General features: G+C 50.6%; 1 protein-coding gene across 1 annotated transcript in view; it reads left to right on the top strand.

Annotated features, from left to right (window-relative positions):
* The first annotated feature begins 373 nt into the window (after positions 1-373).
* Positions 374-25,613, top strand: part of LOC142065821 (protein ELYS-like) — a 91,867-nt gene continuing 66,627 nt past the window's right edge. The window contains exons 1-5 of the mRNA XM_075112494.1: positions 374-466; positions 16,038-16,236; positions 20,210-20,331; positions 20,479-20,527; positions 21,283-21,432. Coding sequence (XP_074968595.1) covers positions 16,093-16,236; positions 20,210-20,331; positions 20,479-20,527; positions 21,283-21,432 — 465 coding nt within the window. The 5' untranslated portion in view covers positions 374-466; positions 16,038-16,092. The remainder of the gene's footprint in view (positions 467-16,037; positions 16,237-20,209; positions 20,332-20,478; positions 20,528-21,282; positions 21,433-25,613) is intronic.

The raw sequence follows: 25,613 nt of genomic DNA, 5'->3' as shown, positions 1-25,613 counted from the left end.
AGCTGCCAGGGGCAGGGTGGGGGGATCTGACCGGGCCAACCGAGGTCCCACTGTGCGGCGGAGTAAGTTCCTGACCTAGAGGTAAGTTTCTGACGGGAGCGCCGATGGTTGGGGTTGCCTTTGCTGTGCTTCACGGAGGAGGCTGGGCGTGGGGAGCGCCGTGGGGCAGCCGATGCAGAGCTGCCCGCTGGACACAGCGATGCAGATGCCGTGTGCTGGGCGGGGACAGACGGGGAGGGCCGCTGCCCCGGGAGCCGCAGCCCTTTGTCCCGGGAGTGGCTGCGGCGCCGGGGGCGGGGGGCGCTGCGGAGGGTGGGAGGGGGGTGTTCTGAGGAGGCGATGCCTCCTTGTGGAGGGGGGCCGGTGCACGCGCGGGTGGTGGCGCGTCGCCGGCGAGCCGAGCCGAGCCGAGCCGAGGGAAGCGCGCCCTGCAGGACCCGGACCCATCGCGGCCGAGCCGGAGCAGGTGGGTCGGCGCTCGGGCCGGGCGGGGGTCGCCGAGCCAAGGCCCGGGCGGCCCCGCGCCGTGTCAAGCCGTGTCGCCGCTGGGAAGCTCCGGAGAGGGCGGGCCGCACCCCGCGGGAAAAGGGGCATCCCCGCCGCGATCCCCGAGCGCCCTCGGACCCTTCTCCTTCTCTTCCCTGGGAGCGGAGCCCCGGGCGTGGGGAGCCGGCACCGCCCGCAGCCGCCGTACCGGGCCCGCACTGGCTGCGGCGGAGCTCTGGCGTGCCGGGTACCTGCGGCGCTGAGACCCTGCCGCTCGCAGAGCACTTGAGCGATCTGTAAGGGGACACCGTTGTATTAATTAAGCCCTGCTGGCTGCCCTGCTCCTCCTTGAAGGGATGGGGCCGAGCTGATTCTAGCCCCGAGAGCCTCCTTTGCTCTTTGTGCCTCCTGACGGGAGCGGCTGAGCAGGCAGGGGATGGGGGAGAGCTGTTCTTGAGAGTGATGGCGAGGAGGAGCAGCTTCCGGACGGAGCGGTTCTCCTAGCCTGGGCTGGTCCTGAGCAGGGCCAGAGGTGGTTTCCCAGCTGCTGCACCCAGGACCTGCTTGGTGGTCCACAGAGAGCAATGTCTCCAGCACTGTCCCTAGTCTTAATTCAGAGAAGGGCTCTGGGCTTTTTGGAAGACTGCAAGAAAAAGGTAGATCCCAAGGGGGAGAAAAAATAGTTTGTGCTTGGTGTGGAGTTCTCAGGCAGTTGCTCTGTGTCACCCTTCCCTATGTCCAAGCAAGTAGTTTGCCTTTGATGCAGCTCTGGATGCTGCTTGCGCATACTGTGCACATGCTGGCTCAGACTGGCTTGCTGAAGGAGAGGTGTGTTTTCAGCCCAGTCTCTGCTTTGCAGAAAAGTCCCTCTTCCCCTGCCCTTTCATGGTGTTCCTGGCTTGGAGACATGGATCTACCCCTTAGCAGCCCCATGAACAAGGGCCCTGCAGCAGCAAGGAATAGCTCAGGGCAGCTCAGGCAGGACTCTCCCACATCTGTAGCGCAGCAGCTCCAGCAGCTCTTTCTTCCATTTCCCTGCCAAGTTCAGTGATTCCAGTGCAGAAACAGTACCCAGGAGAGAGCATGCTCAAGCTGCAGGATCCTGCCTTCAGCTTCAATCCCAAATGTATCTTGTTTTTCTTTAAAAAAGAAAACCCAAACCAAACAACACTCAGACAACAGGGAAAACTGAGTTGGAGGCTATGTAAAACCCGCATGTAAAGTGTATGTAAAGCTGTGAGGTAAACAAATGGTAAAAAGCCAGTGCTGAGTAGTGAAAGGATTACCGTTATCATGCAAGGTCAGTCACAGCATGGCACAAACCTTCCAGGGGTCAAACAGACACCAACTGGAGCGGAAGTGTTCAAAGCAGAGCTACCTGCATGTGGATGGTTATAAATCACAAGGAAAGAGTTACAGTGCTCCTGTCCCTGAACAGAGAAGGAATATAAAACCAAGCTGGACCCAAGCAGTGAGGCTGAGGGATGTACCAGGCTGCGAAGCTGGTACATAAGCTCATCGTGGGATGGGCCCATCAGTGTGGGGAGGACCGGGTAGCACTGAGAGCCCCACAGGGTCCTGCAGGGACCTCGCTGGAGAATCCTTGACTGGCCCATGGTCCTTCCATGGGCAGGAGTCACCGCTGAGTCACTCAGGGTACCTAGCATGTATTTGTTTGTCCTTTTCCTGTTGAATATTACTCCACCAGGAACGGGCGCTTTTGCAGGAATGTTGCTACTTGCACCCGGTAGGGAGGCTGTGTGGGGTGAGAGGCAGCTGTGTTTCCGGCATGCCTGTTGTGCTTGTCCACCAGGCAAGGTCCTCCTTGCACAGTAAATTCCTCAGCAGTCCCCACTGCTGATGCTTGCTGTTCATACACTGTTGTTATTTTCTTTTTAAATTATTAGACCCGTGATCGTCAGGTTTGGTGCTTTCTAGTGATGTTTCAGAGGATCTCAAAGCAATGTGTAAGCTCATGGGCTGAAACTGGAGGTCCTCTTGTAACCAAAGCACCTCTCTACACCAACTGGCAAAGCTTTCAGGAGTATGTTTGATATCTTCAGGCTGCAGCCAAATGTACCTGCACGTGGGGAGTGGCACAGGAGTTATCTGGAGAGCATGGGCATGAAGGAGGAAGCCCACTTATGGCAGAAGTTGTGATTTTTCTGCCTCATCCACGCTTCTTGCTGTATGGAGAAAGCTGCTGCATGTCTGCCTTGTGCACACAGAAGCTGGTTTTCTTCTGCTGGGGACTGGAAGCCTAGTGGCTTCCTGCAGTCAGAGTTTAAAACATTGGGGCCTTTAAAGAAAACACTTCAGGGTCTTACTGTTCAAATTAAGTCTTGCATAATCTTCTCCCCTAAGGGCAGATTTTAAAATGAAAACTTTATGTAAAGTAGCAGCCTGGAATTACATAAAGTAAGGCCATGAGGACTTACATAAGGACTTGGAGCACAGTTTCTGAGGCAACTTTCAACTTTCAGCATTGAAGGCAAATGCTTTGGCTCCTGCCCCATCTGATCTTCAACATGAGCGCTTAAGGCTAGAGGTTAAGGCTTTTGCCACTGAACATGAAGTGTGGTGTTGCTGCTATTTAGCAAGTGGTTGGCTGGTGCTGTGCTCCCGTGTCCTCAGTGACAGCTCTAATTAGATAAAGCGTGCATACTGTGGGTCAGCTCTGTACTGCTGCAAGTTTGTTGAAGTCACTGGAGTTACAGTGGGGTGGGAATGGGCCTTGATGTCCTGGGAGAGGTAAGCTGCATGAACTGCATCTTCACCAGTGTCCTACTCCTCAACTGCTTGTTTGCTGCTGGGGGTTCCTCTCCACTGCCCTCCCTCCTTGGTGTGGAAGTGGACAATGAGGAAATAGCAGAGTACAAACCCACTATGGGCATGAGCTCGCCAGCTGGGGAGGCTTGCTTGCCACACTGTTGCCCTGCCAGAGCCGGGTTAAAGGCTCGGCAGCGATGTTAGGGGATGTGAAGAGCCTGCTGTGGTGGGCAATGCTGACAGAGGTGCAGCCTGGGCTGGTGTTCAGTCTCAGCAGATCTGATTCTTGCTCCCCATGCAGTGGGTGTGCTACTGAGCTGTGCAACTTCTGGCCAAGGTACTTTCTGGGGCTAAAAATTTATTAGTTTCAAAAGCTTTATTGGGTGGATTAGTAGAAGAAAAACATGCATTGGGAGATATTCAATACAAATCACTGTATACCTTCTGTGCTGAGCTGCAAATGGGAGCCCAGAAGGCAAATGAGCAGAGCTGGGTCTGTGAGCCGAGGGGTAAGGGGGCCCTTCTCACCCCTCACAGCTCAGACTTGACATCTCACCTTGACACTGGCTCATCACATGGCCTTGGGCAAGTCACTTAACTTGCTTTTCTTATGTTTTAGCTTTAGTTTTTCCATCTGTTAGGGATTGCCTTAGGGGCTCAGTCTGCTGTGATATATTGATAAGAAAATGCTCATCTCAGATGCAAATCTATTTCTCTTTCCTTGGCCCTTTGGGAGCTGCTGAGTGATAACTGTTCCCTGGACAGAGACTTTACTGCATTCAGTGTCATTGGCATTAGGTGGCTGTGATGGTGTGCGCAGAGCTCTTGGAAACAGCTTGCTTGCCTTGAGAAGCTTCTTATAACTCGTGTTGTTGTGCAAATACTGCTTGTTTATGTAGCATCACATGGAGAAATTGATTTAATGGGGGGAAAATGCTTGATCGATTTCCCTGGTGGGGGTAACCTGACTTTCTGAGGTGTGCAGGAGAGCTGGGCAGCTTGTCAGCCAGCTGAAGCTCAACTTCACACAATTCATATAGTTTTTAATAAGCCAGTGGTGGATTAGATACAGCAGGTGGTGGTGAGAGGAAGGCTCATAGTGGAGAGGGGGGAGAGCAGGGTGTTATGGGAGAGCAGTCCTGGATGCTTGAGGCAAATGGAGCTTGGGGTACTGTCCCCAAGGCAGACAGACAAATCCTGCCCTGACATGGTGGTATTTGGAGCTTGCCCTCCTTCGCTCCCCTTGGAAGGACTTGTGTCTCACCGGACGTATCCTGGAGGCTGTTGGAGCAGGTACCGTCTCCCCTGCATCTGCACAGCCCTGCTGCGTGGGCTGGGGTGAGGGCCAAGTGCAGGACAGGGACATTGTGCCCAAAAGTGCTGCGGAGATGCTGAACTTCTGAGAAAGCACTTGGCTGCCCTGCTGAGATGGATCTGGTTACCTCCATCTCAAAGCATGGGCTTTTAAATTATTTCTTGCCTACTTATCTCCTGCAGCCTCTGGCCAGTAGATTACGGTGGTTTTAGTCCCTGTGTACACATGGGATAGAAAGGCCCAGTGCCCATGAGGTCCTTGCTGGCCTCCCACTGTCAGCAGCTGTTTCTTGAAGTAGCTTTTTTTCTAAGCATGAATTAATCTGTTGAAGGGGGGAAAATTGTGAAGTAACGTGTCTGTATTTGCAACTCAAAAACCTCTGTCATAGCTGAGACCTGGAGCCTTAGTCACATTTCATATAACACAGAGTCTTGAAGCCAGTGTGTTTTCCTTGCATGCCTGTTGGTGCAGCCAGGGTAGCTGAGGTGTGCAGCTGGCCATCATGCCAGCATTGGCCGTCATACCAGCTCCTGGAAAGATTTGGGTGGCAGAGACTGAGAAATGGGCTGGCTGAAATGAGCCCTCTTCAGTACTGGTGAATCTAAGAGGATTTGTCACCTCCTGACTTTGTCTGTATAGTGTGAGAGGGGGTGGTTGTTTCTGTGCACAAGCTGCATAATGCAGTGAAAGCACGTCTGAAAATGTGTTTTTCCAATGTTGAGAAAGCTTTAAAGCACAGCAGTCTATGCCAAATGCGTTGAAATAATTTTGCTCTAGCTTTTTGTAGGAAGAAGACTAACAAGCAGAAAATAAGGGGTTTCTGCCCCATATCTATAAAAGGTTGAGAACATTTGCTCCAAATTATTTGTCTTTCATTAATTTGTTTTAAGCTGCCTGGAAAGATCAATTGTTTAGTTCGTGAAGACCATAACTCCAGCACTGGGGACAACCCAGCTGGAGTTGATGGGACTGCTGTGATTAATTTTCCACTGCTTGGAAAAGTCATGTCTGAGATGCTCTAACTGGATTTCAGCTGTATCTGCTGGATATTTACTACAGTTCTGCTTTGGCTGGAGAGTGGAAAATGTGCAGAGGGAAACATTCTGGGGGCTTCTTAAGCTTACAAGGGGCAGAATTTTTCCCAGGATGACCCCTCTGAATCAGCAAGGTTTCACAGCAGGTTTACCAGCCTCTCTGTGTCCTCTGCTGGATTCAGGTCTGCTGCGAAGATGCCTCTTGCTTGGGGACCCGCCACCACTTCATCCCCGTTGCACTGCCCTGCCCAGCACAGGGGTGGCTCTGACCACGGTGGTGAATCTGCAAAGGAACTGGAGTGAATGTGGCAGTGTGAGGGCTCGGGATCTTCTCCTTGTGCAGACTTCCCAGTCTGCACAGACACTGTCCCAGAGGCACAGAGAGGTTATGAGGAATGCAATATTAGGCTGTGAATTAGCTGGATAGTGCCCCAGATGTTTCTGTAAATGATGCAGGGAGAGAAGCACGTCCAGAGGGCAGTTTGGGGCCTATAAAGTCCTTGTTCTGAGTGACTGCCCCTTTGCTCTGGAGGCAGCCGAACTGGAAAGGCTGGGGAATGTGGATATTTTGGCATACCTCAGCCCAGGGGAAGCTTTGCCCTTCCTCTCATGGTGGATCAAGAGTTAATTAATGTTACACTGGAGCCATTCCCTCAGGGAGGCACATGCATCTTGCGCTGGAGGCAGGATTAGGAAGCATGAGTCAAATTCACTGCTGAATTATACAGGCTTTAAAATTCAGTCAGCTGGGGGTTGCCTGCTTGTGTGCTCACCACTGCAGCTGCTCCCCGTGGATGAGGAGGCTCGGGGCAGCTTTCCTCCATCCTCTCAGCAGATTTTTGCCTTATCTTTTTCCTTGAACTGTGACCTGCAAATGTGGAGAGGGGAAAGGTGGTCTCTTTAGGAAGGAAGTACAATGAATGATTTCTGCTTAACGGAAGGATGGTGCCTCGTTTTTGTCTTAGATCTTGAAGAGCTTGAAAACCAAAGCAGAGCCCAAGTATCACTGAACACAGAAGGGCCATAGGACAAGGGTGTTTAGCTGTCATGGTGGAGTGAGGGAGGCATACACAACAAGGCTGTTTAATATACCTCTGTTGTGACCAGATCCAGTGGGTTGTTCATTGATGTGAGCCTGAGTTAAAAAGGCATTGTCACCACTCTCTGGCTTTCCCTGCATGCTGATGCTTCTTGCATATGGCTAGTGTGTCTGCTGAGTCTGCGGGAAGTGACAGCAGGCTGTCCTCCCTCAGCCAAGGGATCATCCTCTGCCAGAACGGGAGTGGCCCTTAAATTAAAGACTGCATTTGCTTTGTTTTAATTCTCAGGTTGTTTCCCTCAGGTGTCTCTCACCTGCTGTTTCTCTCTGCCCAGATGGCTGCTGTCAGCAGAAGGGCAAACTAAGGCCCAAAGCCTCGAGGGTATTTGGGGCCCAGGGTCACCTCTTGCCAGGTTTAGTTCTCTGAAAGTGAGGTGCCTGGTCCAAGTGGATCTCCCTGGTGGTTTTAATAGTTTCTGGAGAAAGACCAGCACTTCCTGAGAAAGACTGATCCCACCTCCTGGGGTGTCCTGTGATGTCCTCAGCACTGCTGGCATTGCACAGGGTGTGTCCTACCTTGGCCAGGTCCTTGTGGGTGCCAGGGGCAGCTGGGCACCGTCCCCACAGCTGAGTGTCAGAGCATATCATGCAGCTCACTTCCTCTGCCCTGGAGACATGGGTGTGCCCGTGGCTGTGCTCCCACCATTAAGAACCCCTTCTGAGCATCCCCTGAGCCCTGCAGGGCAGAGCAGCATCCCCCCTCTGCAGTTAGTGTAATGACCTCTAAGCCCTGACACACAGAGGCCTCACTCTTCAGTTGGTAACTTCAAGCCTCCTGGCAGCCCCAATGTACAGGATCCCAAATGGACCATGGCTTATTTCAGGTTCCCTGTTTCAGGACAGCTGCTGCAGTAGTTTCTTGTGTTCTAGTTTCAACTGGAACCTCTGCTCTGTTTGTGCACCTGCCAAAGAATGGCATGGAGCAGTTTGAAGAGCTTATTCTGGTTCCGATTTGTGCTCCATTTAAATGTTGAGCAGTGCCTTGTGCTGGTGTTTGGTGCTACGGCATGAGAAGAGGGCCCATGGTGATAGTGGTGCTCTTTGGGCAGCCCTGGAGTTCAAGCGAGAAATTTTGCTCACCTGAGAGTAGTGAATAGGACATGCAGGTGATCAATGAGTGCTTTTCATGTCTGATGAGCCAGGGGTCGATTTGCTCTCCTTTAAACTGATCAAGCCCCTGAGATCTCTGGAAAATGTATCACCTTCCATCCTGTGTTGCTGCGTCCCAGAGGTGGTGGGAAGGGATGTATTGTAAGTGGATGTGGGGCTAAAAGGCTGTTTGGAGTCAGAGAAGGGGCACAGCAGATTCTCCATCCCTGTCTGGCTGCACCTGGTGCAAAAGCCCCTTGTGCAGCCCTGGGGACATGGATGCCCTTGCACCACGTCTGTGGCTTTCCACCTCCCATCTTGGCCTCAGGATGCTGCAGAGTGTGGCTTTCCTGTGGAAACAGGGCAGCAACCTGGTGGGAAACGGTTGTCTCTGGGACAGCTGTTCCTCATGAGCCTCTAGCTCTGGTAGCACTTGCCCCATTTTGCAAGCTCTGTGCAGGTTAAGAGCTGGTCCCCATCCTGAATGGCTGAGAAAAGCCAAGAAGAGGAAGGAAGAGGAAGGGTGATGCCAAGGAGATGCTGGCTGGGGCTGCAGCCTAGGTGTCCTTACTCACTGCGCTGTGCTACTTCTGCAGGATTTTTCTGTGCTGTACATGAATAATCTCGTGGAGCAGCACGGTCACAGTGGTGACTCTGGTGTCTGCCCACCTGCAGATTTCAAAGACCTTAAAAAGTTTATCATGGTTAGTGTTTTCCTAGGAACAGCCTCAGAAGAGCAGAGTTTCATGGTGCCTGCAGTCTGCCCCTGTCCCCAACAGCAGACAGCACTGCAGTGTTGGAGGATGCCACAGTAGTAGAGTAGATACAGCAGTCAAGAGGAGGTGGGTGTCCATTAGTTATCTTCTTCACCCAACTCATCCCCTTGTATCTAAGGGATGGAGATACGGCTGGAGCATGGGTCTCGGGTCCACTGGGTCCTCTCCGAAATGGTGCTGGGGCAGTTCTGTGACTTTGAGCCATTTTCTGATTGTTTTCCATGTGCAAAGCCAAATTCCTCCCACCTGGCTCCCCAAGTGCAAAGCTCTATTAATGCCCTCTAAGCATCCCCAAAATGAAGTGCTTTCAGGGGATTTGGTGCTGTTTCCATTCATTGTTTTTTTTGTGGGTGTTTAATGCATTAAATATAAGAGCTAGCAGGAACTGACTGATGTCCAGTGGTTTGAAAAGATAGACCAGGTTTAAGAGGAAAACTACTTGACAGGTGTGGTGACAGCTTGTGTGTGAAACTCAGTGGGGGAGCTTTTGTGTTGCTCAGAAACAGCTGGCGAAGACCATGTAGCACTCCAGCAGTTTATTGAACGTATAAAGCACTGTTAGTGCCAGATATTACTGCTGTGGTGAGCTGCTCATGCACCTGCAGTACAGCACTTGGCCGTCTCCAGCCCAATGAGTTCTTAGGGACAGGAGGTAGCAAAAGCTTTGGGACACCAAACAAGACATGCAGGAGAGAACCCGAGGGGCAGGAAACCATGTTCTACCTGATGAGAAGCGATGCTGGTTGTTGCAGATGGGGTTTTCCTTGCTGAGATATCAGAATGTCTTAAGAAACCAGCAAAGGGCTGTTACTGCTTTTTGGCATTTGAGGAGAGGTGGACACAGAGGGTCATTCACTATGGGGTCATCTGCCAGCAGAGTGTGGCAGACAGCCTGAGACTTTATTCTAGTTTAGGACTGCGGCCATCTGCACCGAGAACAATCCTTGAGCTAAAAATAGTCTCTTGTCTTCTGGGAACAACACAGAGATTTGAGGTTTATTTTTGGGGTTTTGGTTGGAAACTCCAAGGATAAAGGGCATGGCTTTCACCTGCTGTGGAGCACGTTTGGCTTTGCAAGGAGCCCAGCCCTTCATGGGCTGCCTGATGGTATGGCCCCCACCTCCTTCCCAGGTCCCTACATAGCCTTCAGCCCTCATCTCTGAGCTGTAATAAAAAGCAAGTTACAGTAATTGCTATCAGATGATGCCTCAAACATTTCAGCAGTAAGATCAAGATATCTTTTCTCATCCTAATGCATTTTTCTTGATGGAGAGGGTGTGTTGGGGATGTTCGGTACCCAGCTAAAATGCTTGACAGTTCCCACACACTGAGCTTCCTTTAATCCATGTGCCCTGCTCTGCTTTTTTGTTTGTATGGAGTCAATTAAATATCAGGGGGAAATGAAGTTTATATATGCTGGTGAAATAAGTGCCATATGACATCCATTAGGTGTCTTGTACCATGAGTCTTCAGATTTAAAATAAAAATCAGAGAAAATGCACGAGGAGAGCAGCAAAGGGAGCAGTGATAGAGAGTAAATGTGTGGGACTAGGCTTGTGACTGCTGAGTTGTTACAGCTGGGTTTTTTTCTATGTTTTTCTGTACCTTTTCATCTCAAAGGAATCAGGGTGCCTTGGCGATCATCATCCATTTTGAAAGGCAAGCCTACTTGAAGCCTTCTCTGCTGACTGCTCCAGAGAGTGTGTTTTCACTTGTTCTTATCTTCTCTCTCTTCCTTCAAAACACCTACTAACTTCCCATCAGGCAGGCAGTGCTGTGGCACATCCTGTGCATGGAGAGTGTTACCAGGGAGGACTCTGCACAGAGACCTTCACAGGTGGTTGGATTAAACTTGCCCAAAACTTAGTGCAGAACAGCCAAGTTCTTGGAAGTCTTAGGTGCCTGACTGTTCTTAACCCCGCTAGAGGCCAAATTGCATCTTAGCTGCCTAAATGTCTTTATGCATCCTGGCCTGATGAGTCTTTATGAGTTTTGTGAAAGCCATTTCAAGGGGGACTCCATTCACTGGGTGTGGGTGCAAAGAAGCTAGAGATCAGGGCTTCTTGGATGAGGAGGGGGCCAGCTGTGTCTTCATTCCCCTGTAGTCTTGTCTTGTGAAGAAGTAGCAAGTCAGTTGCTGGAGGACTTGGTCGTTGAGGTTGTTGGAGTTGCCTCTCGACTTATCTTCAAAAATGTTTGTTGCTAAAGCTAAAGTTACAGACAATCTCGTCCTTGAAATCCTTGGGGAAATACTGATTTCTAGGGCCAGAAGATCTTAAAAGCTTGTCTCCCCCAGGTAGCATCAGCCATAGATCTTCACCTGGAAACTTTATGCTTTTTGATTAGGTTGCTTTCTGAATAACGTGAATTTCATTTATAAGTTAGGTGGGATCAAGACTGTGTCCCGATCAGGTTTCCAATGCTTAGGTCCTCCCTCAGCATAACGTCTGTGGAGTCTTTTAGCTATTTCAGATTTCAAAGGGGATTTATGTCATATGTTGGCCAGTTATAGCAAAGACCTATTCTTACCTGTGCCAGGGACCGGCTGTCGTCTCGGATCATCTGAGTTCCCATTTGCTGGATCTTATAATGCCCTTGTCCCTGTCACTTGGCATTTTCCCCTCAGCAGAAGGATTCTTTAGCTATCGGTCATCTTGTTACTTTCCTTTATGTTTAAATCTCCTGTGGAAGCAGATTTCCCAGATTTTAGATCTTTCCTAAGGTTTGTTTCTTACCTGGCAAGGGACAGGTTTGAAATCAGAGCAGCTATATCAAAGCCGGGATTGCAATCCAGAGTGTGATCCCAGCCCCATGAGCATAATGTCTTCCCAGGAGGGCAGGATTTCCACCAGGTCTGTGGCTTGCAGGTGTCCTTGTTGACAGCAGCATAATAAGCACTTGAATTTGCAGAGTGAAAACGATTTATCCTGCCAGTAACTTTCCCTGAGCTTTTTAATTCTTACTTTCCTGGCTGTATTTATTTATTGCATTTTATGAAAAACGTGTTCATGCTCAAATGAAATGCAAGTATCCCTTTATCCCTGCTGTGTAATTTACTGTCATTTGCCTTCCTGTGAGAGAGGAATTTGCCTTCCTGATTCTGTTTTATTCCCCCCCAACAGAAAATTGTCTTTTTGCTGGAGAGATCAAATATATTTGGGTTACTTGAGGGAAACAGCAAAGCTTAGACTAGATGTTCTCGTGTAAGGATGCCTATGAAAAGCTAATTGCTAACTTGTGTAATGATGGCACCCAGAGAAAGCCAGCTGGTCCCTGGTGATGCTGGGAACTATTGGCTGCAGGGCTGTTCCCGATATCCTCACACTGGTGAATGTCACTTTTATCTGTGGGAAACCAGCCTCTCGCTGGGCAGCAGGAGGTCTGTCTTTAGCCTCCACCCCAGGCTGGTAGTATTCAAGAAATACTTTTTTCTTTTTTTTTTTTTTGTGGTCAAGAACTCAAAAATACTGGTGACCTATTTTTAGGGGTCAGCAAATCCATTTTGGTTTTGCTTGACCTACTACATTGTCCTTATGCTACAGGAAGGTTTGCTGGTGTCTGTTATAAAGAGCCAGAATGGAATAAAGTCCATTTCTGTTGACAGAAATAAATGCTGAGTAACTCTTCTGAGGTGTTTTTTTCATCTGGCTTAGACAGATGATCTCATCTAATGTCACCATTGTTATCTGGATTTGCTTTGCATTTTCACCTGGGAGCTGATGAGCACTCATCCCTCCCTCTGCATGAGCCAAGTGCAGGTAGGGCAGGATGGAGAGGACTGTAGGGACCAGCCAACACATGTCCTGCAGGAGAAAACCACTCCACTTCTGAGTTTTAAACCATTTGGGGACTGAAGAGATTTACTGATTTAATGACGAGATGTAAACAACTGGCCATCAGTGAAGCGTCAGGATAGTTATCAGCAACACAACAGGTAAATCCCAGTGCTAGCCGCTTACAAAATGTTGATAGGCACCTACAGATTTCTAAACATCCTTCCATACCTGACCTGCCCAAGGCCAAATCCTGCACATCTGTGCACGCATGCACCCATACACCCCCCCCCTCCACGAGGAGGGTGGGTGCCCCGATTTGTGCACCTCAGTGCTGGCACCCAGTGCTGGAAGCCTACTGTCCTGGCAAAGATATTTTGTTTACAGAACGCTCCCACTCACAGAAGGTTTTTGCATGGCAAAAGTAAGCACCAGATAAGCTTTTACATGCTGCTCCCCAGAACAGAGCTGGTAGTCATCAGGCACTGGTCTTCCTGGCCCAGGGAAGTCCCTGGGCCCAGTCCAGCCTCCTGCAGAGGAGGAAGAGGAGGCTGGGGAGAAGCTGCTTTCCTGATGATGAGAAGTCCTGGAAACAGTGGCAGGGGTGGCACATTGGCTCTCTGGCAGGTAAGAGGAGGAAGAGTCTATTGTTCCCTTTTTGCAGGAAAATTTGCTGTCTAGAAGAGGGATTTGAAGCCTGGGGTTTGCATCCTCACAGCAGAGCCTGGGCCTGGGTAGATGCTCAGGGCCATGTCTGGCTGTGCATGGGTCTGGGAGAGCTGGTCTGCCGGCTGGGTGGTGGCTTACTTGGGAGCCATGGGTGCTGCATTGCTGAACAGAGGGAATAAACCCCCCGATGCTTGCCTGCTCCTGCTGGGCCCTTCCCTGGACTGGTGCCAGCTGTGGTGGTGGGGCTGGAAACATGCTTTTGGCTGCACAATTGCTTTCACAGGGTGCATGCAAAGCCTCTCTGCCAGCCCTGGCAGCTGCGGGAGCCTTGCCAAGCCCATGGCATGGCAGCAAGCATGAGCAGCCCCAGTGAGCTCTGCTGGGGAGCTGAACCCTTCCCTGGGGCTTGTGGGTTCTTCTCTGGTGTCTGCAGATGAGGAAAGTCCAGAGGAAGATGGTGTCTCAGATCTGCTTTTCGAAATGACAGCTAATTTCATATTTTTAATCTGGCAAGGAGTGAGTTCCCTGCAGTGACATCTCACAGCATCCAAACATTTCCCGGCTCCCCAGGCTTGATCACAGGAAATGTGAGCTGCTTCTTCAGTGGTCTTTGCTGCCACGGGGAGCTGGAAGGTGCATGTTGGGTGCTGTGTACGGAGGGAGCTCCTTGTTTGCTGCGGGCACAGCTGAAAGCTTGGAGACATGGGCAGTTTCCCCAGAGGGTGATGGAAACCAGTGGCACCATGGTTCCCACTCCGTCTCCCCTCTCCCTGCAGGGGACAAGCCTCCTTCTGTGCCCCAGTATGGTCTCCCCACCGTGGGGTGAATTCAAGCTGGGAGCACTGGGGATATGGGCAGCTGCCCCAGTGCTTTCCCTGCTCAGACAAAAGCACATCTTTGGGTGCTCTAAACCTTGCTGGTGACACGACGATGTGCCCTGCCCTGCTGCCTGGGGCTGCGGGCTGTCCCCTGAGTCCACCCTCCCTGATCCCCATCCTTCTCCCACCTTCTCCCTCCTTCTCCCTCTCCCTCCCCAGCTTCTAGGAATCCTTCAAATAAAGCTTCAGATAAAGCTTGGCATTTTGAAAGGCTGTTTTCTTCCCCGGCCTACATGTCAGCACTAATGTGGGGACAAACAGATGCATTTATAAGAAGAAAATAAAGAGTCGGCTCCCACTCAGCAGCATAGTGGCGAGGGGCTGTTCCCGGCGTGGTGGGGACGTTGCAGGGATTCTTCACTGGACAAAGAGGCAATTGGCGAACTAGGTCATGGCAAGAGGAGATGGTACATGGGAAAAGCACTGAACAGAGAGGCTTCTGAAAAGGAAACCATTCCCTGTAGAAGAGGCAGCCCCAGGCAGCGTGCTTTGCCCAAGGGGACCTGTCGTGCCTGTGCCTGGGTCACAGGTGCCCTGTTCAGGAGCAGTTCTGGGGCTTTGGTCCTGCAGGCATTTGCCATGCAGTCAGGTAGGATCCCAGGTGTCATTTTGATTTTGCTGGGACTGGATTCCTGCAGTCTGTGTGGGACCGTCCTATGGTGGCAACTTTGGGGTCCGGCTGCTTTCAGAAGTTTGTGCTGTTTTTTTCACCTGAGTTGCAGCTCTCTGAGTCTCAGCCTGGGTCTTGCCTCCTGTTTCGGTGAGGGAACCCTGCCCAGCTCGGTACTGTCTGCTTGCCTGCCCCATGTCCCAGCCCTCAGCTCTTCCTGAATTCCTGCCCTGCTTAGTCCTGCCACCACATCTGTCTGCTCCCATTTGGCAGCTCTCTCTTTAGATCTTAGCTGGACTATGGGTGGATGAGGTGGCCCGTGTAAACACTTTGTGCATATCTCAGTGCAGATTTTGCCTCACCCTGTAGAAGCAAAGTAACCATGAAATAATCCACAGAATCAAGGGATGCTGATACAGCTCCTTGTTTTGTGCAAGACCTAGGACAGAAACTTATGGAGGGCAGAGCTTACCTTTGCTTCATATGGAAGCACTGAAGAATTGTCCTTTGTTGACCGTTGTCTCATCTGGTTACAGTCTAGCAAAGCAGCTCGCTGGGGCGGCCAGGAATCTGAGTGCATGCTGTAAGTGGAAGGTGCTCAGACAGCTTTGTAGCATACCAACAGTTGTTCACAATTACCCAGAAGTAGGTGCCTTATTCAACTTGCTTAGGATGTCAGGAGGCCATTTTCCACTGGATTTGCCTCCCCTGCATTTTTGGAAGTAACTAGAGGCAAGTGATGCAGGAGAAGAGGAAGGATGGCATATGACTTTGGAGGAGTATGAGCCTGGTGCTATAAAAGGCAGAAAGGGGAAGAAAAGGAGGGGACTGGAGAGGGAAGCGTGAGAGTCAGAGCAGTGGAAAAGGAAAACAATTTAGCAGAGGCATGTGGGGCTTGGAGTCAAATTTGGGATACACAGGAGGGTGCTGGGTCATTTCCTTGTTCTGTGATTCTTTAGGTCTTATAATGAACTGTAGGCACCAGCCAAGAGAGGACCCTTTTAAGATCGAGTGTTTCCTGCTAGCACACTCAAGCCATGACCCTCTGTCTGCAATAGTAGCTAAGCCCTGCCTGGAGCTCTGGGGTAATGGATGTGGCATTAGTATGTGGTGCATGACCTATGCTAAAAGCGCAATTTAGACACAGTGGCTTTTAACCCAACATCTAGCTGAGGAAGACCAAGTCCCTGGGACTTCTCCTGGGCTGCACTATCATGTGTTGATGGTAATGCATCCTATCTATGGCAAACCTTTGGAAGGTATAAGTGAATATATGCTAATTTGACATTTTTAAGCCCTAGTTTAAAGAAGTCCAAATACAACCTGCGTAAGGCAGGCCTAAGTCCAGGACGACTTATCCAGGAGACAGTGCCCATGGGTGCTTCCCAGTGCAACGTGTGCTGCAGGGTGCATCATCTCGGTGCCTCGTGTCCTTTCCCTCTGTTCCTGAGGCTTTGTCCAGGCCCGGTCTCTAGAGCAGGTATTTGTTTCATGTCCAAGTACCACTGTTGGTTCACTGTGAAATACACTGTGTTTTAGCTGCTGCTCCGTGATATGTGAGGCAGGGCTGACCGCACCGGAGTCCTCCAGCCCCATGCAGTACTACGGTGAGTCGTCCGACACCTACTACCATGTGGACCGCTGGCAGAAGCTGCGCGCAGCTGTCAGGAAGCTGGAGTTCTGGGAAAACTTCAATGCTGAGCTGATAGACAGCGGCTTCTTCTCCAAAGTCTACAAGGTAAACTGACATGCAGGCAGCCCACAACCCGCTGAGCAGCTGCTGAGGCTGTGTAGATGGTGCCTCACCTGAAGAACCTATCCCTGAGTCCCTGAGCTTATTTCCTTATCTTTATCCCTCCCAGCTTACTCTGGCAGGTTGAATGGGGTGAGGGAGGAAGGAACACCCCCCTCAGCACACTTAGAACATTGCCTTTGATGCACATCTCCCCTTCCATAGCAAAAAAGGAGATGCGAGGACTCGATCAATCAGTGTTCATTGTTACTGTCATCTAGTCATACAACAGGCTTGTCAGGGAGCTAAACTGCGTATTGGATGAGATTAGAGGATATTTATGCTCTGTGCAGGTTTTGTTGTCAAAACTGTAGCAAAATATATAGAGAAAAAGAATGTAAAAGTAAATTGTGTGTGTTTCTCCCAGAATACCTGCCACACACACTCCATGGAGACACCAGTGCTGTCACCCTTCTCCAGCTGCTGCCCTGTATCACGGTGATGCTGGGCACCTGGGGCAGGGTCAGGTTGGGACAGGCTGGTGGTCTGTCCACTTCTGCCTCTGCTGCCTTCATGTCAGGAGACCCATGGCTCCCTGCAAGCCAGTGCATGATGTGGATGGTGTCTCACCAAAGCAAAACTGCTTTTCTCACTGGGGCTGTTGTGAGTCATTCCCTGCACCAAGCTCCACTGGTGTGGGAGTTTGTTTAACACTGAGCAAGCACAGGATCTGGGGTGCTGTTAGCTTTTCTCCCCATCCAATGCTGCTCCTCAGCCCGGGAGTGCCACTGCGTATTTGGGGGGAGTGGATGGGATCTGGGGATCTTTCCCTGCAGCCCTCAGTGATCGCTGCTCTGTGAACAGCAAAGTGAAAGGAGGTGCATCGCATTAGGAAGTGAGACTCAGCCTTCATCTCTGACAGCAGATGCCTTGTTGCTTTGCAGAGTGGACAGGTTTGCCCACCTTATCTCTCCTCCCAGCAGCCCTCCAGAATATGGCTGCTGACACTGGTTTTGGTTGTTGGGATGTGACACAGACCAAGTGGAAACAAACTGGGCCTGACTCCACCATTGACTTCAGCTCCTTAGCTTGACTGGCCCTGTGATAAACATAATGACTGCACATTTCTCAGCACAAGATGCTTCTGCCAGAGAAGTACTCTGACATATTCTGGGTGAGATCCCTGGCTGCTGTAAGCACATGTGGCTGGCTGAAACTAATGGAGCCAGGCTGACAGGATTTGGCCATGGAACTGTAGAAAATATGCAAGTCGGACAGATAAACACACATTACTTTACTGTATCTGGGCTTGGTGTTGTGATAAAGCCTTTGGGTGAACTTCAGGTCCAGGGACAGTGCACTAAAGCTGTTCAAGGGGAATCTTTAGCCAAAGCTCTATGGCAGTTCTTTGCAGACTGGAGCAATACATGACAAATACTTCTCCCTGTCACATCCTGCCTTTAGTAATTGTTTTCCCCACCTACACAGCATGCTGCTGCAATCGCTTTCTCTTTCCTTTAGCTAGCAGATTTTCATAGTAACAGTTGCTGTTTCCTCTGTGTGTGACATTTTCCTCCTGCCCTGGAGGAGGAATTCCAGCAATAGGCAGGCTGGAGACACACATCTTGAATGAAAATGAAATAATTCCTTGAAATAGAAGCAGAAAAAAGAAATGTAAAAAAAAAAAAAGTTTGAATGATATGCTATGTGTCAAATAGTCAGAAGACAGCAGAGGAGGATTAAGGATGAGGACAGTCGTTTGTGGGGACTTGAGCATGACTGTAACCGGGTGCTCTGATGACCCATTGTCCTCTTGGGTCAGCCAGTCCCTGTGGACTCATAGACCTGAACAGCAGCACTCCTGCTGCAAAGCATCACTGGCGATGGTCCTTTGAAGCTCTTTGCCAACAGATGCTGTCTTTCTGCAACTTTCCAGAGCCAGATTTTTACCTTTATTTCTCCACTCAAGGCTGACACCAGATCTTCACCCTTCATTGCTCATTAGCATGAAATAAGAATACCTTGGAGGACCCTCTGTGCTTCCCTGGTTCTCACACTAATCCAGGACAAAGCAGGAGACTTTACGTGATTCAGAGCAGACCACAGGCTACTCCAGATTGTCCAGAACAAAGTCTTAGAGCCTGTTGTCTTGGAAGAGGCCTTCTGAGCCCATTACTTTTGCCCATCTCTCTCACTACTTTATTTTGGGTGTGGGCCTACCCTTGCTTTTCAGTCCTTTCTTCTCCAGACCAGGCTGGACAGGAACCCCTCCAGCACTCACTGACTCCACTGGCCTAGGCAGTTTTTGTGAACTCTGCTGGTGTCCAGCTGGGACATGCAACCTCACCTGGAAGCTCAGTGTTTCCACCAGAGTTTGTGCAGAGCTAATAGGTCTCACTGAAACTCAGCATTAGCTCTTCTGAAAGTTTTTCAGATCTTCCAGATTTCAGCTGCTCCCTGTACTCTGTCCTGGACATAAGGGCACTCACAATTTTTGTACAAAGATGACTGATAGCATCTCTTATATTTACATCTGTTCAATTACAGTTCATAATCAGTTACGTCTGATTAGTGACCCACAGTCTGTGGTTATGAAGTCTCATCAGGTGAGGGTATCAGAGCCCTGGCTTCCTTATGACCTGCTCGAGTGGAAATGCAGAGTTATTCCAGTGATAACATTGACTATCAGGTTGTGTTCCTTTAGAAAGGAAGCAGCAGTTCATGTTGCTCCCAAGACTGTTTTATGACCCTGGTTATAATGAACTTTTCTCTCCTTCCAGCCCAGCTAGGTCTTACATGCAGCTCTTTGCTCTCCTCACCTGGGCTAGTAACCTTATCCATAAAGTGACCATCACAGAGAGCAATGGGTGATGCTTTGGGACTCAGAGTGATGCTCTTAAGCCAGCTCATGCTGTGTCTAAACTATTTTTCCCTTAAAACAAGCAAACAAAACCCCACAAACCTCAAAATGAGAGAAAATTAAACTCATGGCTGGATTTTGTGCTAGCCCTGGGGAAGCTGTCAAGATATTAGCGTGGGCTGCATTTAGTACATGAGTCTCCTTAAAACAGATGTTAATTGAGGAATGGAATGTTAAAGTACCACAGTGCTCTGTGATGTGGTCTGGAAGCTGCTATTCGGATCATCAACCCAGATAACATGAGCTGTAGTGCAGGGTCCCTGGATGGTCCTGTCAGGGCTGACAGCCAAGGCACCGTTGCATGTCCTGCAGCCTGCGTGAAACCCCTGCAGTCGGTACTGCCCAACCCTGGTGCCTCCACAGGGAACAGCAGATGTCCTCCTAAAAATGCCTGCTCAGTCTCTTTAGTGTTGTAGGATGGGGGAAGAGCATTTGTTTTCTGTTCTTTAGCTCCTAGTATCCCTGCCCAGGGGAAGCCCTAGGAATTAAATGTCTGATGGTAATCCATAGCAAGAGATTCAGGTCAGCATGTGGCTTGGAAGCAGACACGGGACCTCTGTCCTGGGATGCAGGAGAGAGTCGAGCTGGCTCTTTGCTTTTTTTGTTGTGTCTGTCTGGCAGAGCCTGGGTGGAAGGGAGATTGCCGTGGGCAGGGGTGCAGGAGGAACTGGGCATGAGGAGTGTGACCGGCAGCCTTGTGCAGTGATCAGACCCAGGTAGGAAGAAGGGATGGAGATGTGGGGCAGGCTGTGGTTGGGAAGGGACTTTGAATGTAAGGCATTGGAGGGGAGAAAGTCAGCCCTGCGGTAACCCAGTATGGGCTGAGAAACTCCTCCAGCCCAAGGAACACACAAATTTTGGCAGAGAAATAGTGTTGTGATGTGTTGGGACGTAGCTGTCCCCAACCACCCAGGCAGGCATCACTGGAGTGGAGCTTATGTGGAAGAGACAGCACCTTGCACTTGTCCAAACGACTGTGCAAAGCTCTGGGCAGCAGGAAATGAGATTCAGGCAGACCTCTGGAAGCTAAGAGATGTCCTGCTCCAACCTTGGCTCCAGGTGACCCAGGCTGCTGCTTGTAAAGTGATGGTGGTGAAGATCTACAAGAACGATGTGGACCAAGAGGTGATTGTGCGTGAGATCAGCCTGCTGCAGAAGCTGTCCCACCCCAACATTGTCAGGTGGGCACATCCTCTGGCCCTGAGCAGTGGGCACTGATGGGGGCTGGAGCTGGCTTTATGTCTCTAAGGCAGTTTTGCAGTGGGGGACTGAGCTGAATCTTGATGGCTTCTTTTCTATTTTTTTTCCTGGTGTGTTCTTCTGCTTAGGTATCTTGGGATATGCGTGAAAGATGACAAGCTGTACCCCATTCTGGAGGTAAAGGTTTCTTGTAAGTGTGCTGTGGGCAGGCAAGGACCTTGTGGTTCTTTGGCAGGGAGGATGGCAGAGATCCTGTACTGCATATCTACACCTCTCCGACTCCTATACCTGTGAATGGCTCTGGACTAGCAAGATTGCCTTGGAGGGGCTTCTGGTCCTTTCTGCCCAACAACTGATCACAGCTGGAGTGGGGTACAGTCACTGCAGGGCCATGAGATTCAGGCAGGTCAGCCAAAAAGTGTTTCAGGTTGGCTTGGTACCACCAAAGGGCCAGAACGGGCCAGCTTGTGGGGAGAGGAGGAGCCAGGGATGGAGGGTAGGAGTAGAAAGTAAAGTAGATGAGGAGTGGCAGGACCTCCAGGGTGTCTCTGGAATGGTGGTGTGGCCTAATGGAAAAGCCTGGGCTGGTACCAGGGAGGTCTCACCTTGTTCCTACGCTGTGGGGGCAGAAGGTGTTGACTGAGCTGCTGCCAGGCTTTTTGCCTCTAGTACACTGTCTGGGAGTGAGGACCACGGCTGGCTTATACAGCCATCCCTGCAGTGGGGCAGAGCCCGGAGATCGGCAGTGACTTGGTGTGCCAGGAGTGGTATTTGCACCATACAAGCACAGGGGCTCCTGCATGCAGTGGCATTCCCAACCTCCATCCCAAAGGATGGGTCCTGGGTTGGCGAGGGAGGGTTCAGCACCCGGGAAGCTCCAGGGGAACCTGTGCCTGGCTGCACAGCCACCTGTGTTTTGTCTCTGTTCACAGTACGTGAATGGGGGTTGCCTGGAGGAGCTCCTGGCCAGCAAAGACATTGCTTTGACATGGAAGGAAAAAGTGGACTTAGCTTCTGATATCACTAGAGGCATGATCTACCTGCACTCCAAGAACATCTACCACCGAGATCTCAACTCCAAGGTATGCAGCTGGAAAGGGGATGGCACCCCCAGACTGCTGAATGCAACTGTGTTAGGGGACCATACAGAGACCCCTTAGGGCTATAACCAGGAGGCCTCAGGCTTCATGCTGATCCTCTGATCCATGCTAATCCCTCTGCAGGCAAGGAAGCTTTCTTGGTAAAACCTGTCATTGCATTGCATTCATCACTTGGCAAGCAGGAGACCCAGATAGAGATAAAAATATATTGCTCCTAGTGCTGTTTCTGTCAGAGAAGAAACCAGATGAAAATGTGTGCAGGATTGCACATGGTTTTCTTTGCCTATGGTTGCAGGAGAAGCTCTGCCAGATTTAGAGATTTCCTTTCCTTCTCACAGCAAGGAAGAAGCTGTTGCTAACAGGATCTGGTCATGGACTCCGGGTATGGTATGGTCTGTGTCTGTCTGTAGAGCACCAGGAGAGCTCAGGAGATGAGTGTCTCCTCAGTCAAGGTCAGAGAAGTTGTTCTTCCTTGCTGTAGAGGATCCACGTCACCGATTTTAGGATGGTCACCCTCTATGGGTTTCACACCCTGGCACATGCCAGCTGTGAAAACTGGTGTCTAGAGAGAGGCTTTGGGGGTAACGCGAAGCCACATCATGTCCCTGCTGAATTTGCCCTCTGACTGAGAGGCTGCTTTCCTCAGCGTGGGCTCATGCTGCTTGATGGGGGCAGGAATAGCACTGGGGCTTTGCCATTCTCAGATTTGTCCATGACTTTGATGTGGCTCTTCCTCTGCCACTGGTATGGCAGTAGGAATGTGGTGGGGCAGCACCTGATCTCTCTTGGCCAAAACTATCCAAACCTCAGATGGATCTGCAGCATGTCCATGATATCACAGGGAAGGTGAGCTGAGGGGTTGGCCACCAGCCTGGACCATATCTGTGTCAGCTGATGCCAGAGGCTGGCTTGGTCATTCATGGAAATGGAGCCTGCAAGTCCTTGCAGTTGATGCTGGATAGGTAGTGGTGTATCTCATACAAGCCATATTTTTGGTGCTCTGTGAGCTTTTCAAGAGAAACTTGAAATATTGATGAAGGTTGGCAGTGGGGAAGCCAGTCAAGCATTACAGTCTCTCAAGACATCAGCACAGGAATGAAACTCACCTTTGTAATTTCTGGCTGTTTACTTGGCTCAGTTACTAACCACGAAATCGCAAGGACAGGGCAAGAACCTGGTTCACTCTGACCATGGGTTTCTTGGCCAGTGTACTCTGAAGTCAGGTGAGATGTAATTTCCTATTTGGTGGTGACTGATGAGCTCAGGAGCTTTCCAGATCTGCTTGTGGAAAGTGCCGAAGGCCCCTGCTTGTTCCTTTTGTCTCGCTGAGGTGATTCAACATTGAAAGAAGGTCATCATTCCACAGGGAAACCTAGGAAGCCTGCAGTGATGATGGATGAAGATACAGGAGAGAACTGTGTATCTGCTCACTTGAAATCTAGTTGTTAGTGAGAGCCATCTGGAGAAGGTGCCTGTCGTTTCTGCTAGTTCCCTGGGAGCAGAAGCCAAGGAGGAAATTCTGGGGAACAGGCTGAAACCGCTGGGGTTTTGAGACACCTTAAGATAATTTTATAGGAATTCCTCCAGCAAGCTGTGTTAGGGGTGTGTAGCCAAGGGCAGTTAAGGGCTGTGGCTGTGATCCTGACTGCCTTTGCCTGAATGGTGAAGAGGGTTGACATGTACTTTTTGGCCAGTTGGTGATGAATGCAGCAGTGGCAACGGTAAGTTCCATGGCTGGGCACTAGATTGGGGCAGACAAGGGGGTTCCTGAAGCCAGAGAAGCCTGCGGAAGAGCAGCGCAGCCTGCCAGGTCCCAGCACCTCTCGTGAGCAAGGCTGACGTGGCTTGGACATTGCCACAAGCAACTGCAGGAGATTTAAACGGCCCCTAGGGAGTGCGAGCAAACAGGACAGGCAAACAGCGTGTGGCATGTCAGCCAGGGCGTGACGGGGCAGTTTGTGCGGCAGGTTGCACAGGCAGGGTGAGCAGGGAGGGGGCTGAATCCAGCTTGTAGGCCCACAGCCCAGGGAAGTTCTCTAGGTCTCTGCCAGGATGGTGAGCACTTGCTGCAGAGCTAAAACCAGTGTTCCCATGGCAAAAGCCCCAGAGGTGTCAGATGCATCCACCCAGACGGAACTGGTAAGGAAGGAGGCCTCAGTACAGTAGGTAGATTGCAACGAGTGCCCTGACCCTTCTCCTGGTGTGAAGGTAAGAACCCGCACAAGGTGTGCACAGGTGGATGATCTGTTGTGCCACGTGGCTGAGTTGCAGGAGACAGTTAGAAGGCTGTGTAATATTAATAGAGCCGAGGCAGAGGTAGATAGGCGGTTTCAGAACCACGTTCTTGTAGCGGACGCCACTGAGAACAAGGCACCTTGGACCCTGGTGTCCCACAAAAGCAGGGCTCTGCTTCAACCCCTACCCTCCAGCATCACTACCAACAACAGATTTGAAGTTTTAGTGGCTGCAGACAATCACGAGCAAGGTCTGCAAGGTGCAGTTGCACCAACAGAGAGAGCGGATGCCATAAAAGAAGAGACAAGTGCTCATAGTGGGTGACTCCTTTTTAAAAGGCACTGAGGCACCCATCTGCCGACCTGACGGGGTCACAAGAGGTTTGTTCCCTTCCGTGAGCTAAGATCCGAGATATCGTTGAGAGGGTGCCACAACTTGTCAAGAGCACAGATTACTATCTGCTGCTACTTTTCCATGTGGGCACAAATGACTCTGCAAGCCAGAGCCTGGGCAGAACTAAGGAAGACTATAAAGCCCTGGGGAAGTAAGTGAAAAATATTGGTGTCCAAGTTATCTTCTCCTCCATCTTACCTGTTGGAAAAAAATGGGCAACTAGAAATAGGCAAATAATGCAAATCAACTCCTGGCTATGTGGCTGGTATTGACTTGAGGGTTTTGGCTTTTATGACAATGGGACATTCTTCAGCAACCATAGCCTGCTAGGTAGGGATGGAATCCACCTGTCTGGAAGGGGTAAGGGAATCTTTGGCAGCAGACTGGCCAACTTGGTGAGGAGGGCTTTAAACTGAGGGACTTGGTGGGTGGGGGCCAAAGTGGCAATGCTAATGCCATCACATACAATGGGGGAATAAGACAGGTCAACCAGTGCACTGATAAAGGTGCCTTAGCTGCCTCACGAGATGAAAACCAGGAGACCAACCACCTGAAGGGTGTGCATGGCTATAGTGGGTCCTTGTGCACCCCTCCAGGGAAACCTGTATGCTCAAGTACTTTTCTGAAATGCCTGTACACCAATGCACACAGCATGGGGAACAAACAGGAGGAACTAGATGTCTGTGTGTGGTCTCAGGGCCATGATCTGACTGCAGTCACAGAGACATGGTGGGATAGCTCACGTGACTGGAATGTGGTCATGGATGGCTACAGGCTTTTCAGGAAAGACAGACTAGCAAGGTGAGGTGGGGGATTTGTTCTTTATGTGAGGGAGCAGATGGAATGCATCGAGCTCTGCCTTGGAATGGAAGGAGAAAGAGTTGAGAGCTTGTGGGTAAAAATTAAGAGACAGGCAAATATGGGTGACACTGTTGTGGGTGTTTGCTACAGGCCACCTGATCAAGAGAGGTAGTTGATGACGCCTTCTACAGACAGCTGGAAGTAGCCTCACAATCGCAGGCCCTGGTCCTAGTGGGGGACTTCGACCACCCTGAATATTTGCTGGAAAAGCAACACGGCGAGCCATGCGCGATCCAGAAGGTTCCTGCAGAGCATCGAGGACAACTTTTTGATGCAAGCAGTGGAGAACCCAACAAGGAGAGATGTGCTGCTCAACCTTATACTAACGAACAAGGAAGGGCTGATTGAGGATGTGAGAGTTGGGGGTAGCCTTGGCTGCAGTGACCATGAGATGGTCGAGTTCAGGATACTGCATGGTAGAAGCAGGGCAACAAGTTGGATTACAACCTTGGACTTCAAGAGGGCCAACTTTGGCCTCTTCAAAGACCTGCTTGGAGGAACCCCATGGGTTGGGGGTCTAGAAGGCAGGGGGGTCCAAGAGAGCTGGTCAATATTCAAGGACCACTTCTTCCAAGCTCAAGATTGGTGCATCCCTGTGAGGAAGAAGTCAAGCCAAGGAGCCAGGAGACCTGCATGGGTGACCAAAGAGCTTCTAGTGAAACTCAAATGGAAGA

Source organism: Phalacrocorax aristotelis, chromosome 17, assembly GCF_949628215.1.
Source record: "Phalacrocorax aristotelis chromosome 17, bGulAri2.1, whole genome shotgun sequence".
Lineage (NCBI taxonomy): Eukaryota > Metazoa > Chordata > Aves > Suliformes > Phalacrocoracidae > Phalacrocorax > Phalacrocorax aristotelis.
The sequence above is the reverse complement of the archived record's forward strand: the minus strand, read 5'-3'. Positions and strand labels throughout refer to the sequence as shown.